This window comes from Eulemur rufifrons, chromosome 24 (genome assembly GCF_041146395.1).
Source record: "Eulemur rufifrons isolate Redbay chromosome 24, OSU_ERuf_1, whole genome shotgun sequence".
In the NCBI taxonomy this organism is placed as follows: domain Eukaryota; kingdom Metazoa; phylum Chordata; class Mammalia; order Primates; family Lemuridae; genus Eulemur; species Eulemur rufifrons.
In genome coordinates this window covers 33,655,032-33,672,882 of record NC_091006.1, presented here as the reverse complement: position 1 = coordinate 33,672,882, position 17,851 = coordinate 33,655,032, and the positions used below count along the sequence as shown (strand labels likewise).

Sequence of the window (17,851 nt, the reverse complement as noted above, 5' to 3'; positions counted from 1 at the left end):
ATATTTTTAGCTGTCCATATAATTTCTTTCTATTTTTAGTAGAGATGGGGTCTCGCTCTTGCTCAGGCTGGTCTCGAACTCCTGAGCTCAAACGATCCGCCCACCTCGGCCTCCCAGAGTGCTAGGATTACAGGCGTGAGCCACCGCGCCCGGCCTAAAATTGTTTTTTTTTAATGGTCCCAGGTTTACGATTTTTTTGAAATATATCACCTATTGTCATATAGAAACAGCAAGGAGGTTTTTTTTTTTTTTTTTTTTTCCCCTTCTCTTAAGTGACAGGATCTAGGTGTTTACTTAGAAATATATCTTTTGGTAAAATATCTTCTCTCATACATATTCTAATTCTATACAAGTAAAACTTTATATTATTACTACTATAAATTCTCTCTTTGAAATGTCATTTCTTTCATTATACCACAGCACAGTGAGCTCTGAACATAGGCAGGAGAGATGATCCCAATAGCTGCCCGGGGGCCCGGGAGCTGCCCTCAAAGCGGGAAGAGGCTCAGCCCAATCACAGGGACGCCGACCCGCAACACCCAGGGCAGCCTCACTGGGGCGTAATCGAGCTGAATACTCGCAATGTAAAGGTTGTTTTCAGGGAATAAGACTATAATAAACTCATTTTGGCTTTGACTATCAGTAAAGCTTCACCACTGAGCTAGAGTTCAGAGGACATTAGGGCATTTTTGAAAATTAAATGAATCACAAGCTCATTTATCAAAAACAATGACAACATTCTCTTAAACCTAAGTAAATAATAATGAAAACCTAAGTTATAAAGTATCCTAGTGGTTTTCCTCTTCCCATCCATTGCAACATTACTGAAACAATGTTGCCACATGACTGGCCTGTAGTATTAGTAGAAGCTAAATAGATACCGGCTGAATGAGTGAGTTACCACCATTGAAAATGAAAAATACTTTCAAAGTATATAGCATGACGGAATCAACACCAGCCCTTAATCTGCAAGAATATTAATTTAATCAGTTTGAAAATAAATACAGATGCTCTCACAGTTTCAGGAATAAAGATCAGCCTCTTTCAGTATTTAGACTTAACTTACTTCTTAGCTGTACAAGTTTCTTGTCTCATTTTCATGGATAAAAATAGAATTTTCCTTCCAAACTATGAAAAGTAAGTGAAAGTCAGAAGCCCTGACCTTAGTCTAGCCTGGGTGCCCCAGTATATATTAATTCCTAACGACAGTTAGTTTATAATCTACTAACAGTGTTAGGCTAATATGCAAAGGACAAAAATATATACTAGGGGATGGTGAGTGCAGGGTAAGCACCATCAGATCTTGTCCTTCTTCTGCTTAAAATCCTGGCTTTAACGGCTCCATGCTGCGAGGCCCGGAGGATGCACGATGAGAGCGCCTTGGCCCACCCCGACTCCTCGTTCGCCGCGCACAGGCCCTGCCGGCCAGCTTTTTATACTTCAGATACACCAGGGTCTTTTTCACTGCTGCTTCCTCTGCCTGGAATGTTCTTCCTCCAAATCTTCAAGGGCTGGCTCCTTCTGTCACTTAGGTTTCACCTCCAATGCTACCCTAACTTTCTCCCTCAGCTAAGCCCACATTACTGTTAGAGTTCCTTAACACAATCAATAAAATGAGCATTTTCTATTATTTATATTTTATTTGTTTGACCTGCCTATTATCTGTCTCTCCTACTAGAATGAAGCTCCACAAAACCAAGAGCCTTTGTGTGTTTCACCCAGGACCTAGGGACAGCACCTTGTGAGTGGCAGGGGCCCAACAGATCCTGGGTAAAGGACGAATGCCCGCCCACGGGCCACGTATTGCCACCTCGGTGTCCGGCACAGGGCTTATCACACAATAGCCACCTCTCGAAAGACTGAAAATCCAAATGCCTTCCTAGCATCTCAAGACGAAGTCTAAGCCTTTACGATGGGACGTAGGACCTCTCCTGCCTCACACCCTGTTCACCTCTCCTACTGCTGTTCCTCTCCCCATTCTACTCTCTATAAATACTGCATTTCCTGCTGTAACCTGAGCACGCCACGCTCTTTCACACGCCTTTCCACATGGCGCCCCTTTGCCTGGGATGCCCCAATCGCCACAAAGCTTGTCCTTTGCCGCCGTCACCCCCAATGCACAGCTGATTACTCTGAGTTTTCACAAAGCCTTGAACATATCTATTACTGAGTTCCCCATAATGAAATGTAATTTTTTTTTAAAAAAAGCCTTCTTTGTCTCCCTTAATATACAGCGAACTCCCCGAGAACAGGGTCATGCCCTATTCGTCTTTCTAGCATGCAGCCGACAGCCGGGTGTCCGCTGAAATCACAGCAAATACTTGTTGAATTGAATCACCTAAACTTTAGCCCTACTAGGACAAGCATTTTAAGGACTGCTAACAAGGAAGCCAAAACGCCTTCATTTCAGAATAGGTCTGCTTACTCCTAAAGAGGATTCACCTGTGTGAAATAATCAGCCTACTGAGAACATGAGAATTCACCCTCCTAAAATAAGATCTGATAGATTAGTCTAGATCTAATAACGACATTAATTTTGTTAACACTGACAAAAATATAGTATTTCCCTAATATTTACCGAGGTATAAAAGCATATACGACAGAGCTACAGCAATTACATATAAAAAGAGTATCCATAATAATCTTAAAAAAAAAAAAACACTAAGAAGACTAATACTTACTTATTTTTGGTCATTAGCTTGAAATCTGGCTTACTTCTCACAGGCCTTTCCAAAAAACACAATACTAGGGGTTCCAACGTCTTTTTAAAAGGTTTCATTTAACAACTGCTAACACAGCTGGCCTGAGGTTTTCATCCCAATCACAGCACCAATCACATAAACCCAGGACAGAGCAAGAGAAGAAGCCGAAGCGGCCCTCGAGGAGGACGCAGCCCGCAGGTGACGCCGCCACCCCAGAAGCGCCTGTAACATTAACCTGATCACGCCCTGCAATGCGCAGCGCTCATTAAAAACCAGGTGATTTTTAACCTGCAGGTCATTTCTTTTCACCTATCGACTTTAAAACAAAATCAGATTTGACTGTATCTCATTTAAAACAACCTACCAGGTTAGAAATACCGGAAACAAATCAAAGGATTTCAAGACTCTTTTGAAAGGAAAGCAAGGGGCTGTGGAAGAGCTGCTAAAAAGAGCCCAGATCGGCCATGCACCAGCCCCCATTTCTCCCCACCTCAGGCAGCTGGCTGTTAGCACTATCTAGAGAAGCCTCCAGACTGGGGGTCTCATCTCTGATCTGAAGCACGTCCTCCGCGGTGACGCTGCCCGTGGAGTCCTGAGACTGGAGCAGTAAGTCAGGGGGGTCCAGCAGCGTTTCATCTGCAGCAGGATCGCTGTTCAACTGAAGGGAGAAACCGGAGAACGAGGGATTCATTTACGAGTCAGCGGTGGTCACAAAAGCCACAAGAAACAGTCTATACCATGAAATATTTTAGGGGCTTCGTTATAAAGAGCTTCCGCGATTTCCTAAAATTACCTTTCTTTCCGCCCAGCCTAAACCAGCACGGGTGTCTGTCAATGTAAGCAGCCGACCCCTCGGCAGAACTAACTCTGCATAAACAGGTTAAATTCCGCCAAACAAAAACTATCAAAGTGGAAGAGCTCTATGTAACTATGTAAACCTTGAGCTAAAGCTTGTATTTTTTATGGTGATGTTCTGTCTTTCAGTTGGTCTGAGGATTTTAGAGGCAGGAGCTCTCTGACCCCCGGGTGGTGGCAGGAAGCAGTCTGAACTGGCAGTTCCCTCATTTAAACAAGAATCAATTCCACACAATTGCGATAAGACAAAAAGAATTAGGGAAATAATGCAAGGTTGTTAGAATGGCAATCCATTACTGGTGGGCTTTATTTTCTTTGAAAAGTAGTAGCTATTAATTGGAAAAAAGAAAATATTACACTCCTTCCTTTTAAGCAGGGTTATAATTTTTTCAGAATCAATATTTAAAATAAGCAACATTAAGTTCATGATTTCGAGTATGTTAAGGCTAAACTTAATTTTATTTTTCCTATGAAGAGGAAGCAACTTCCAAAACAATTTTTTTCCTTTTTGCCCTCAATACCACCATGCCTAGGGTTGGCCTTGGAAGGAGGCAGTCAGTCCTGCCCGTGGCTCTCATGAGAGCTAACCTTTATTAAGCACTTACTATGTGCGAGGTGGCTTTCCTCCTCCTCAAACTCCCATGAAGCAGATGCTATCAGGAGTCCTGTTTTAAAGGAGAGGTTGGGTAACTTGACCACAATCACAGAGCGCGTGAAGCCAGCCCCTGAGCCTACAGTTGCACAGAGGCAAGGCGACAGTGTGTTTACCAGTTTGTGTAACCTAAGCCACAATTCACCGAGGCAAAGCCAGATTCTGAGCCTACAGTCTGGCTCCACCACCACCGACTGTACCTCGGTCAGTCACTGTTGCCGGGAACTTGACCACTGCTTCAAACGACAATAGCCCCACAGAGGACGACAGGCCCTCGGTGTCATGGTTAAGTGCATGGGCACTAGAAGCTCAAATCCACATACTGGTCCTGTGTCCTGGGACAAGTCATTTAATCTGCAGAACTGCAACAGCCAGTCCTGCCTTGTGTGGCTGGGGTGAGAGGTGTGTAAAATACCTCCAGTGGAGCCTGGCGCGCTGTGCCTGCTCAGTGAGTGACAACTGGCTGTTGCTGTCAGTAGCAGTTTATCATTTAACACTTAGATGGGGGGTGGCAACAGTGAGATGTCAAAGCAGGAGGGCCGAGAGGAAGCCCACCACCAACCGACAGCTTTGCGTGTTGTCTAGAGCTGTCTCAGCCCCACCACTGAACATGGCTGCCCGCTCTGCCAGCGGAGTGTGGAACAGACGCGTCTAAATTAAAGGGGGGATAGTTTAGTTTAGCATGAAAAGGGCATTCCTGTAAGCGCTGTGTAACCGCAGCTGGCGGCTGGTCTCCTGGTTGCTTCTGCAGCACCTGCGCCAGGGTGGCTATGCCACCTGCCCCCTCTCTCCTCGCACGGCCCTTCCCAAGCCGCACCCGACCACCGCACTGCTGTGGCCTTCCCCGCTCGCTCGCCCACGGTTCGGAAACAGCAGACTGCTGTGGCCTCCATTTCCCCATTTCCCACTCGTGCTTTCAGCCTCTGGCGTCTAGTCTGCGGGACAGGAGTCACAGCTCCCACACTACTGACTTGATCTTTAGGGACCACGGTCGTGCTCCGTCCTTCCAGGCTAACTGGGAGAGAAAAGTGGGTGGCGAATGAAGCCGTGTTGCTGCACACACGGATACAAAACATAGGTACTGACCAAGACGAGGGCCTCCAAAGTGCCCCGAGGAACTCCCCACGACTAGGAGAGAAGCAAGGTCAAGCACGTCCTACGGCTAACGGGTGTGCAGCTTCAACTCTACAGGCTTGGTTCCCTCATGAACAACGGAACAGCACGCCACTGCCACTGCGACTTCGGATTTTCATTTCAGTGTGTGCATTTTGCCCATATTGAAATAAAAACTGGGAAATCGAGAAACAATAATTACTGAGTTGGAAGTTAAGAGGAAAATGAGAGCGGCTGTCTCTACGTGCAAAGGGAACTGTGTACCATCTGCGTGCGCGAGAGTATCTGGCTTGCCGTGAGCGCCGCTTCTTCTTCCGAGGACTCGTCCGTGTCCTCCTGGTTCGTCAGGTTCAGGCTGGGGGTGCTGCTGGAACAGTGGTATTCCTGGAGGGAGGGCGTGTCCCCTTTGTCGATACTGTCCAGCGAGCGCCTGCGGACTCCCCAGTTGAAATTGTCCATGCTTTCACCCTGGAAAAGCAAGACGTGATTTCTAAGACCTCCAACATAACGTGTAAATGTAGGAAATGGAATATACCAGGAAAACATACACCAAGACGAAAAATACTCAATGCATCATCAAAAGCAGAGTTTCAATCAGCCCTTCAATTTCTTTAAACTTTTAACTCACCATTAAGGATTTATGTTTAAAGGGACCAAAATTATTTGGTTGACAATCTGTTTTAACTAAATTTTCTTGACTTTCTATCTTGTATTACTGGGGACCAGCCAATTCTAGTATCTAGGCCACTTCTATTACTAATACACAACCACGAGTGAGACTACAAAGACGACAAATACATCGCAGATGACGACAAGGAAACAATCCACAACACCGAGTGACAACTTACCTGCAGCTCCTGGTTAGCAAAAAGGAAAACACACAGAATTAGAAAGAACGAAGACAAACATTTAAATATATACTACACTTTTGGGGGAAAACTCTGTGATTTCTCTAACTCAAAGACTGATTCAAGCTCTGGATTAAGCTTAGTGCGGGAAGCCAACATGTGATCCACACTACTTTTCTACGCATAATATATCGTGAAAAAGTCAGAGACAGACACTTAAAACAACATTTCTATGATACACTTTGGCAACACAAACTGTAAGAAAATCTTCAAAATTTACATAGATTTAATGCTTGGTACAATGCAAAAACTGACTTAAAATACCCACATTTAACTGACAACATACAAAGTCACAATTAGTTTAGTCTGTAGGACGGCCCTGGCTAAATTCAATGGTCATTTTTTACTACAAAATAATTTAAAATCAAGATCACAGCTATCAAAATATAACTGTTGCCAATTTCAAAGGAAATACGACAAATTTCAATTTCATCCCACTTAAGGATTTATATAAGTTATGTTTCTGTTATTATAAGCTGATCCTGCTTTTATAAGGATATAAATATAATTCTTACAATCTTTCTTAGGCCTGGATATGACAAATTACACTGAGTTGGCTAGGAAAATATGAGTTATTTGTATCACTTTACTTAGGAAGGCATTGTCCAGATTAGAGGTTTTCAAATTTTTCTTTTCATTTTTATAAAATAAAGCAGAAGAGTATTTATCTCAAATGAAATTTTAGATGGAAGTCAATTGTGCAAAACTACTAACACCAGAGCTGCTCTAGTTGAAGATGATACCCAGGAGTTCTGCTCATTTGGCCTTTGGATCTGTCCCTGCCGTTTCTCAAGGTATCCTAGGAGCCCAGGGCTCTGCAGGTCCAAGTTTGAAAACCATGTTCCTAAGGATACTTTAAATATTATTATGCAGCATAACACAGAATCATGGCAGCAGCCCTTAATATATATTTGGCGAGTGAATAGACACTGTGAGCTTTTAAAGTGGGGGGACATTTTAGAAGTTTCATTAGTAATTAAGTTTGTTTTATAGCAATCAAAATATTTTCTGTTACCATGTTTTAAATAAGATTAGATCCAGGTTCTGGAAAGTCTGTATCATTTGATTTGGACTAAATGTGAGGTACAAATTAGCATCCTCAGATTACTGTGACTTGCATGAAAGACAGAGCTACAATAAACATCTTTAATCCATTCTGACTAAGGTTCTGTTAAAAGCCATGTTTATTACTGCTGACATTTTAGAGTATTGGATGAACTTGAAAGCATTTACAGGGCTCCTTAAACAAAAAAAGGCAAACAAACAAAAATAACCCTACCATTACAAAAATGTCAAGAGCCTGCCTTTAGAAATTTAAAATCTGAACTGAGAAAAAGAAAACAAAACAAATAACTACAGAAGAGTTTAGAAGCTGCTCATGGCCTTAAGGTAGAACAAAAGGTTTCTTTGACTCATCCCACTTTGTTGCCTGATTGGGCAGGTCTGTCCTATTTCCTACAACACGATTTTCAAATGATGAGTGGGAAATCAGTCTTAGGGGGTGGTGACCTGCCCTTTTTGGGGGAAAAAAAAAATGAAATGAAATGAAAGAATAGAAAGTATCAACATGCATAGCACAGAGTAAGGATGCACATTCTTAAAACCTTTAAAGGTGTGTCTATGTATTTACCTGGAGGTTATATAAAATATATTAACTGTGGAACAGTGTCAAAAAAAAGTTCAAAAGCTACTACCCTCCAAGGTGCTGAGCAGTACTTGCTCTCGGGTTCCCATGAACCCGTACAATCGTGTCTTTGGGGACATGCAAATGGTCAAGTATTAACCGGGAGCCTGCCCAGCTCCTGAGCTGGCACAAAGGTGTTTGTGTGATTCTCAGGCACCGCGGTCGCATCCTCACATCTGCAGGGGCGCAGAGGCAAACTGAGGAGGGGAATCCCACCTCCCTCAACTGGTCTCCTATCAACAGCTAACAGTGCCATACGGGACAGGCCGTCACACCTCACTCGTCGCCACGCCTTATGGCCAAAGGAAACGTCCCTTTGAGACAGTTGACGAATGCATATGAGCTATGTGAGTTTTGGTTCTTTAGAAAAAGTTACATCAAGATTTGATGTATAGATACTTGATATTAAGGCATTTAGGTCTTCTTGCATACAGATATTTATAACAATTTAAGAATGTATACTTTTTTTTTAACCTATTTTTAACCCTGACATAGACTTTTCAGGGTTAAGAGACTCTGGTTTAGGGAACTGATCTCGGGTTCAGGAATGGATCCCTACTGGCCTAAGGTAACCAGGGCAATATTATCCTATTTGCAACAGTGACGGTGTCAGAAGTTGGCGTGTGTCCCAACTTGGGCCGATGAGCTGAGACGGGAAGTTTGCTAAGAGCTAAGTTTAGGAAAGCAACTTCTTCGCTTTTCTGGGAGCATTTCTGGAAGCTGCTGTGTGTGATCTTACATTCGCACACAGCAGTGACAGCCACCTTGCCGCAGCATGAGGTCAAGCTGACTTGCAGAGAAGGGCGGAGCCCAGAGGACTGCAGAGAAACAGCCAGAGACTTCACTGAACCACAGCTGAGTATAAGCTCTCACTCTGGACTGGCTCGGTTTGGTGAGCCAAGAAAGCTACTTTTTGAATTTAAATTTCCATTTACATTGATACAAGAAAGCTTCTGTCAATATAATCGAGGCTGAATCAACTTAGAGGAGAAAGTCCTTTGGGCATTCAATGAAACGAGGCATTTGAGAAAGTTAGCTACATCACGAAGAACAAAGTGGTCAGAACGTCATAGGAAGAACCTCAGTCATTTGCCAAAGGGAAGAGTTCTAGAAAGACAAAGCCTTCCCGACAGTCAATATGGCGGTCAGTGCCACCCTCTTTAAAGTTGATCAATTTGGACATAATTTTTTATTATTTCATTGCACATTAATTTGTATACCTTCTGCAAAACATCTGACCTACGCACACCCCAAAAATAATTTTGAAGACATTTTTTATGTTTCCAAAGATGAAGATGAAAAGCTGAAAGTTCTTTTATTTCCTACTTATTCTGCTATCAATTAATTATGGTAATCACATTTAGTTGCTAATTTAGATTTTTACCTTTGGGACCTTACGCTGACCTCCGTGGGCACTGACCCTATCGTCAAACCCTTAGTTCTCACACAACCGTTAACTATTCTACAAACACGAACACAGAAAGGCCACAGCCTTACCTCTGCATCCTCCAATTCCACATCTAAAAAGTCAAAATCCTTAAAAACACCAAACTGTTGTTCGCTGCTGTTATCCTCCACGGCGGCTTCCTCCTCCTGAATTATGTCCTCCGTTGCAGAGATCAGGCTGGTCTGCTGGTCACCGACCTCCAAATCCTCGTTAGAAGAAAATACAACCTGACACCCCACACAGAAAAAAAGAGAAGAGAAAAAGAAAAAAAGTCCATCTGTCAGATTTGTCACTCTGCGCACGAGATATCAGCGTCCCAAGGCCACTGCGGGTCTCATCTTTCAATAAACTCGGAGCTTAAATTTGGTCTCCGTGCCCAACGAGTCGAGTCCCTCATTAGCCTTGCTGCCAGGTGCCCCAACAGACAGGTGTTTTCACTCTTGGTTAATACCCTAAGTTAGGTGAATTAGAAAAGGCAGGGAAGGAGACAGAATCATTTCTTCACGGAATGACATGATCTTTAAACCTTTACACAGGCCCTCGCGGTACTCACCGACGGGTTCTTCGGGAGGCCGGATTCCGGACCACACAGGGAAAGCACATTCATTAGCTTTTCTCTCGTTCTTCGCTAAAGAAATAAAAAAAATTCAAATGGTAGGGTCACTGATGAAGTAAGACACAGTCTCAAGTTTTCACACATATGACAAAACCGATTCTTCTGTTCTGTGAATGTCAACTGGCTATTACTTATGTACCTGTGATAACTGTGGCCTTTTCCAGCTAACAGGAACCAGGGCGTTAGAATTAGAACCAGAGGACGTTGAGGAAGTGCTCCTAGTGACGGCAATGACTTTTGGTTTCCCGTTTCTTCCAGCTGCACTGTGCTGATCACCATATTTATTTCCAATAATCGGTGTCTACACAGAAACAAAATGCCAGCGTTTGACTCAAATATGTCTGTGCAAAAGAAACTTAAAAGACTTAACAGTGTACCTCTACTGACATTGTTTTTTACAAACAGCCAAAAAACAACATAAGGAGGGAAATTACTTAACATGAAGCAGATGTTATAAAAGCCAAAGGTAATGATATCTTTTTTTTTTAATCAAGAGACTTGACTTTATTGGAAATAACTTTATATCTGGGATTATCAGAAAGCCTATTCCTATTTTAAATGCAATCTGCTTTCTTTAAAAACCACCACCTCCACCTTCCCCTTGCCATGATTGTAAAATAGATCTTTCCTGTGGAAAGCTCAGAAAATACCAAAAAGATTTTAAAAAAATCACCTGTATTCTCACCAGATTTAACAGCTGTTAAATTTTGGTGATTTTCCAATGAATACAGTTAAGTACGCTTCAGTAATGTGGTTTAGCTAATATTGACGATAAGTAACAACTTCAAAGAGGAAAATTTCTGTGTAGCTTCTTAATACAAATCTGATGTGTCATATTCCCAACATTTATTTCAGTAAAAATTCTATGATAATGCAAAACTCCTTTGTATTTATTTTGCTGTGCACGGTATTTTGAATTTGCATTTGAAGAAGAAAATTCAAGGTCATGTGCATGCCACACAAGTCCCTTTACGATCTGTTTCCTTCTTATTTCCTGAGCCTGCAATACTACCGCTCCCTCTAGAACTTCACACTCCAGCAAAACTGAGCTTGCTATTGTTTCCCAAACATACTATCATCTTTTACGGACCTATGTTTGGCACCTGTTGGCTCGTTTGCATGGAATGTCCGGTAAGTAAACCCCTAACCATCTTTTCATGTTGACTCCGGACTTCTAAGGACGCCTTCTCTTACACCACCACCTCTGTGTAATCATCCGTGGACATTTACCATACTGCCAATTCTTTGTGTGCCTGTCTCTTCTACTACACGCGTGTCCCCTGGACCATGTGTGATCACCTCTGTCCTTCCAGTACATCTCCAGTGTCTGTGCATGGCAAGTACTAAAGAATTTTTGGTGAAACAAATGGAAACTAAGCACATAAAATGTTTTAAGAATTTGCATTACTGCTTCAAATAAAAGAATTAAGTTATGTGATCAATTTGTAACTCAGAAGAAACAGGAAAACTAAGTTTCTCTATCGTGTTCTCATGCTACATACTTCATATTAGAAATTCTCAGATGTTAATTAACTTCAAAGTTAGCAATAAACACACTTTCTATCTGGAAAAAAAAAAAAACACAAAAGCCCCCCCCCCCCCCAAATTTTTGGACAAATTCTATTACCAAGACTAAAACTGCAATAAAAAATATTTTTTATAAATAAATATCCTAATCAATAAAAACATAATTAGATCTTCAATTTTTTTTTCTTTCTCAAGCTCCCTACAATACTTGATCGATAACTTCTTTCTTAAAACATCGTTCCCATGGCTTCCAAAAGACCGTTTCAATGGCATCACAGCCACCAAGAGTGGGCTCAGGTGCCAGAGGAAAAAAATCAGGATTCCCAGTAAGGGTCAAAAATCTTGACATGAGATTTGTATTAATATGTAACAAAGTCAGGCTTCATATTTCTTTCTGGACCGGTGGGCCGTGCCTTTGTCTGGCCCCAAAATATTTGGCTTCTTAGGTTTCATTTTATTTTAGCCTTGTTTTCTTTTTAGTTTTCCTTCCATGGTGTTAGCTATCCACTTACACAACACCGAAAACCCTTAAAGTGTTACTTCCACCCAAGCTTTCCTCTAAAAATCCAGATCCTGAAATCTAATTGCCCACGAGGCATTTCCATTAGTATGTTTTTGTCACTTCAGAGTCAACGTGTCCAAGACCCAAACTCATCACTTTCTCCTTCCTGTTAATCCTCCGTCAAGGCCACTCCTCAAATCCTTGATGCCCCTTCCTCCCTTCCCATCAAATCCCATCAGTCACTTCCTTGGTCTTTTTGTAAACTATCCTTTCCCTCCTTCCTTTCCTCTGCAATTGTTTTGGCACAGTCCCACATTATCTTTTGCCCAGATTATTCTAACAGATTCTTTACTAATTTTCCTCTCTCCTCCCTGGGCTACTTTCCATCCTGTTACGAGAGTGATCTTCTTAAAATGTAAATATTGATATTTGCTATTCCAGGTAAAAATCCACTAAGAGCTCCTACTGTGTTAAGAGAAAACCAGCTCGTTACTATGGAGTGTAAGATCTCTCTGATCTTGCCCTTCCTGAGCCTCCAGCCTCATCTCTCAACACACTCCACCTGCATTCTCTGAACTCGGCGCTCAAGGTGTGCTGTACTTTCGGAAGCATCCAGAACACCATGCTTTCCCACAGGCACAAGCCTTCATTCACACCACCCCATTTCCCTGGATTTAACCTCTCCTCCCCAGATTCCCTATCTAGGTTCCTTTGTCTTTCACCACTCAGCTCAGATGTTACTTGCTTGCTGCAACCATGCCTTTAGGGAGCTGCTATATATTCCCATAGCACTTTTAATTTACTTCCAGTCCAGCACTGATCAGCATGTTTATTTGCCTTTCACCCCAAGAGGCCGTGAACTTCCTGAGAGTAGGTTTCTCCCCGCCCTCCACCCCGCTTTTCATGACAGCTGTCACAGGGGTCTGCCACTGAGTATGAGCTCAGCAGCGCTTGTGGGATGAGAGAAGGAATGAATGAATGAATGAACATTCCCAAAGGAGCATCTTTATCAATTCCTGAGCATCTTACCTCGGATATATCAAAATGAAAATCTAAAGTCTTCCCAGGCAACTCCTTAGAAACGTTGTTAAAAATTTTAGTGAAGGATATTTCAGGAGAACCGATATCCCCTCCATAGGTTTTGGGGATGTCGTTGGGCACAACAAGACTTGCAGAGCGTGACACCACCAGTTTTAATATGTTAAGGGCTTCCTTCCAGTAAGGACTCTGGTTTAAAAGAGAATTAACACATAAAAGTTACAAATACATATTTACGTAAGAATAATTTAGGGTACACTGTAGACTATGAAATTATTATTTACATACATCATAATGCTACCAGATCAGACTATCTGACTTTTCTCCCAATAAGTCCTTTTTAATTACCATTAATTCGGAAAGTCTAATATAATAATCTTGCAATAAACAAAGAGGTTGTAGATACTTGAATTTTCTAGGTGAATGAAGTTTATGGCTTTAAGATTTTAAAATGTAAATATTTTAAGTCTTGCAGATACTTTTTTTATTGTATACTTTCTTTCTCAGACATAAAGATATTAAGATACTAGGACATATTTTGGACATTTTTTCTTGACAACCCACGCTTCAAATAATGACTGCATATACTATGCTAAAGTGATGTTCTCAGGGATTTCTGAATTGTACAGGGTGAGTTTTTTCCCCTACATATTTGTGGCTATGTATTTTAAGTTACTTTTCTGTTTTTTCCTACCAGCATAATTTAGGGGTGATTTATATGTTAGATGTATATGCGGAGAAGAATCAATGTTTGCTAAAAAATTTACAGTATCTTTCTTTTACCATCTACTTAAGAGAATACATAGAAAAAAGTTTTTTTCTTATTTATGGTACTAAAATCATATCTCAACCTTGTATTATACATATTCTTTCACAGTTGACATCTAAAGAAAGAAAAACACCATTAAAATAACAATAGCAAAAAGGAAGTGACAAATTTTTGGCAGAACTGAGTTATCTAATTTAGTTACGATAATAACCTCTTGATATGAAGATACCTAAAAACACAAAGTATTTAATAATAACAAAAAGGTCCACATTATATCGTGACATTTTAAGATCATTGTTTAAAAAAAAGTTTATATCTAACAAAGCCATAACAAAGTAGAAATTATCATTTTTTTTTGACAGAAATAATTAGAAGCTCTGGGCATGATGAAATGCTAAACTTCTTCAGGGACGTTTCCATAAATCATAGTGGCAGGTGTGTTCTAGATCTAGGAGAATGTCAGGAGTTCAATTCCATAAAATGTTTAGTGTTTAAATATGGCACGAGTTCCTGTGAAGAGCCATCAGCTAAATTATGATCTTGGTTCGCACAAGATTGAAAAAGAAATTTGAGTCGACATTTTAAAATTAGGAGATTTTAGAAAGAAATCTAGATTTTAAGCTACTCTAAAAATGAGAAGTTCTGGGCACACTGGGCCTGTGTTCCAACATGACAACCATCAGGGAAGCGAAGCTGTGATGCTCCTTTTAGGTGGGAGATGTGCGCTTCCCTGAGCCACAGGCCTGTGCCCACTCTGGTCACTTCCTTGTGCGGTGGGCCCAGGAGCTTGTGGTCCTGAGCAAAAGAAATGTATCCGTGGTTCGAGAATCAGTAATTCAGTGTGGTACGTGTTTCTGTGGGAGACCCAGCAAATATTTGATAAGTTAACTTCATTAAGTTTTAAGAAGAAAAGAGAAATGTTCTTTGGAGAGAAGTATATGTAAGCGTTGTGGTCACTCACCTGCACGTATTTGCCAATAATCTTTATGATCTCCAGATTAAACTGCTTGACGGGGGCTGCGGACAGGTCAATGTGACTCAACAGGCTGTAGATAATCTGTAGCAATGACTGCTGCATACTGGACAACCCTTTCTCCAACAGCTAAAAGTAATGTTAAAAAGGATACTTTGATGAGGTTGAAGAAAAACTCAGTATTTACATTTATGATGTTGAAAAGCATAATAGATTTAACCTATGAGTTCATAGATTATTAGACATCTAGAGACTAATAAAGTTAAAGGTTACATTTATTAGTGCTATTTTTCCCTGGCTCAGAGAGGAGAATTAGATAATCATTTTTCATCTAAATTGTGGTGTTTTATTTCCTTAACTAATTTAGTTAAAAAACCACTTATTTTGAGTTAAAAGGAAAACTGCCATCACCAAAGAATAACTATTTGCAAAGCCATCATACCAGTCATGTTATTAGCTATATGATCTTGTACAAGGTTACTGACCTCTCTGGGCTTTGATTTTTTTAAGTGTAAAATAGCAGTATCACATACCTTGTAGGTATGTGATTAAAGAAGATACATAGTTTTAAAAACATCTAATTGGTTTTCATACAATTGTTAGTAATAATTTGAGATTTGTGAATAACAACACAAGGATCAAAAAGCATTCTCTTTACAGAGTGGAAAAATATTGGCCACGTGTGGCACACAACAGGCTGTATTATGCCAGTTCTAGACCTCGGAACCCCGATCAGATCTTCCGAGAGCTCGAGTCTGATGGTGAGTTTCATGGTGGCACAGATGTGAAGCTGGTCTATGGCACTTAAATATTACAAGTGGACAGATATTTTTCGTGATGAGGAATTTCTTCCTTTTGAGGTTCTCTTTGTGGCTATCTACTCAGTAATTTACTTTTCTGGGTGTGAAGTTATTTCTCGTGCATCAGATAAATATTAACTTTTAACTTTTTATGCCGTTCTACAGGTACTTTTTTTGTCATTCATTTTTTTGCCCCCTCGAAATCATAGGTTAGATAGGACCTAATACATCATCAAAATAAAAACTTACCTAGCCAGGTATGCTTTCGCATGCTGTGCTATCATTCTAAAAAGGATTTCAAAGCCAACAACTATGTTTGTAGAAATAAAAATTATAACCATTCTGTAGGATTAAGAGCACTGAAAATCTGTTTTCCATTTTAAATAAAGGTGAGGTTTACATTATTTAGTTTTATGTCACTTAAGGAAGGACAGTGAGAATAAGGAAATAAACACTTGGAAAAACAAACACCCACCTTTATAAATAAGAACTTCCTTTGTACTTGGAAAGGAATCATCTGTATTTTTCTTTTTTTTTTTTTTGAGACAGAGTCTCACTCTGTTGCCCAGGCTAGAGTGAGTGCCGTGGCGTCAGCCTAGCTCACAGCAACCTCAAACTCCTGAGCTCAAGCAATCCTCCTGTCTCAGCCTCCCGAGTAGCTGGGACTACAGGCATGCGCCACCATGCCCGGCTAATTTTTTTCCATATATATTTTTAGCTGTCCATATAATTTCTTTCTATTTTTAGTAGAGGTGGGGTCTCGCTCTTGCTCAGGCTGGTCTCGAACTCCTGAGCTCAAACGATCCGCCCACCTCGGCCTCCCAGAGTGCTAGGATCCGCCTCCCAGAGGCGTGAGCCACCGCGCCCGGCCTTGTATTTTTCTTTAAAAAGAAATATTATCTATATTCACACTTAAAGACAATTTGAATATCAGTACCAGTGCTGCTTCCAGAAATTCTGAAATTTCACTTGAAAATTCTGCCCCAGAACAGCTAAAAAGAATACACACACACACACACACACACACACTTGGAAAATTTACCTCTGCGAGATAAATGACCAGGTTAAAAGTAGTGTCTGAGAAGGAGTCATGCAGGTATCTGCACACCACGTTGATCCAGTTCGAGCAGTCCCTGGAGTACGTGTGCGTGCTGTACAGACTCATCATGTGCGCCAGATTCACAAGCCTGGGGCACTTCTCTTCTGCGCAAACCTGGGAGACAGACAAAATTATTTCCTTCACCCAAAAGACACAAGTTTAAACTTGATTTATACTAGATGTATTTATTTAATGAAACAATTCAGATGTACATTTTAAAGGTTTAATACATTGTATTTCCATACAGTAGGAAAGTTAAATAGAAGAGAAAAAAGCACAAGGCGTTCTTGAGAACAACGATAGATAGTACGGAAAGAGGATTAATATGTCAGACGCTTCTGTGGATACCAAATAGTGCGGCTTTCTTCAGTCTAAAGATCTGTAAAAGCGTCTTTGGTAAAAACCCACGTATGGTTTTGTAAACCCTGGACATCATCTTGGAACTGTTTTTATCAAACCCATACGTGGTTCAGTGCACAAGTGTCTACACGGGCAGCCTCAACCTGGCAATTCCCAGGGAGGCTCGGAGCTGCTGTGCCGGGGAGGACGGGGAGGACGTGCTTCAGACGCCAGCTGTGGCCGAGATAGCTCAGTAGAGCAGTCAATTCCGGTCAACTCCCAAGAGCCTCAACGTGTGTGATAGTCAAAGGACGCCACTGGGGGCTCTGATGAAACTCTGAGTCTTGCATCTCTGATGGATGACAGTCTACAGAGTAGACCCCACTCTACTTGCTCTTCAGGAAATCTCCTAAAGCTCCAAGATCCTTGGCCAGTCTTTTAGAGGCCACTCCAAAATACACTGACTTCTCAGAGTTTGTTTGATACAGGTCTATAGAATCTGAATCAACAAATGCTCGGGGGATCTTATTGACCAAATGCACCTTCTTAGTCTGTCTGTTCCCTGGGTCATTGGTGAGGATGTTCATTGGCCTCTTCCAGGGGACACCTGAGCAATGCAGAACTGGAAAAGGGTCACACTCATCTTCCATATCTATCATAAAAGGCCAGCCACATTGCAATTTCTGCTTTTAGTTTTCCTTTTTTCAGTGTCTTTACTTATTCCACCTTATTGATGTTTCACATGTATTTTCACAACTGCCTAGAACATTTTCTAAAGAAATTAGAGTATTACCTTTTAAAATATATATATTTTCAACTTTCAAATG

At 41.2% G+C, this 17,851-nt stretch overlaps 1 protein-coding gene across 1 annotated transcript in view; it reads right to left on the bottom strand.

Moving 5' to 3' along the window:
* FRYL (FRY like transcription coactivator) overlaps window positions 1–17,851 on the bottom strand; it is a 211,089-nt gene that overhangs the window by 18,477 nt on the left and 174,761 nt on the right. The window contains exons 48-55 of the mRNA XM_069458471.1: window positions 16,629–16,799; window positions 14,775–14,915; window positions 13,036–13,233; window positions 10,117–10,278; window positions 9,915–9,989; window positions 9,412–9,588; window positions 5,587–5,790; window positions 3,193–3,360 (exon numbers count right to left, since the gene is read on the bottom strand). Coding sequence (XP_069314572.1) covers window positions 3,193–3,360; window positions 5,587–5,790; window positions 9,412–9,588; window positions 9,915–9,989; window positions 10,117–10,278; window positions 13,036–13,233; window positions 14,775–14,915; window positions 16,629–16,799 — 1,296 coding nt within the window. The remainder of the gene's footprint in view (window positions 1–3,192; window positions 3,361–5,586; window positions 5,791–9,411; window positions 9,589–9,914; window positions 9,990–10,116; window positions 10,279–13,035; window positions 13,234–14,774; window positions 14,916–16,628; window positions 16,800–17,851) is intronic.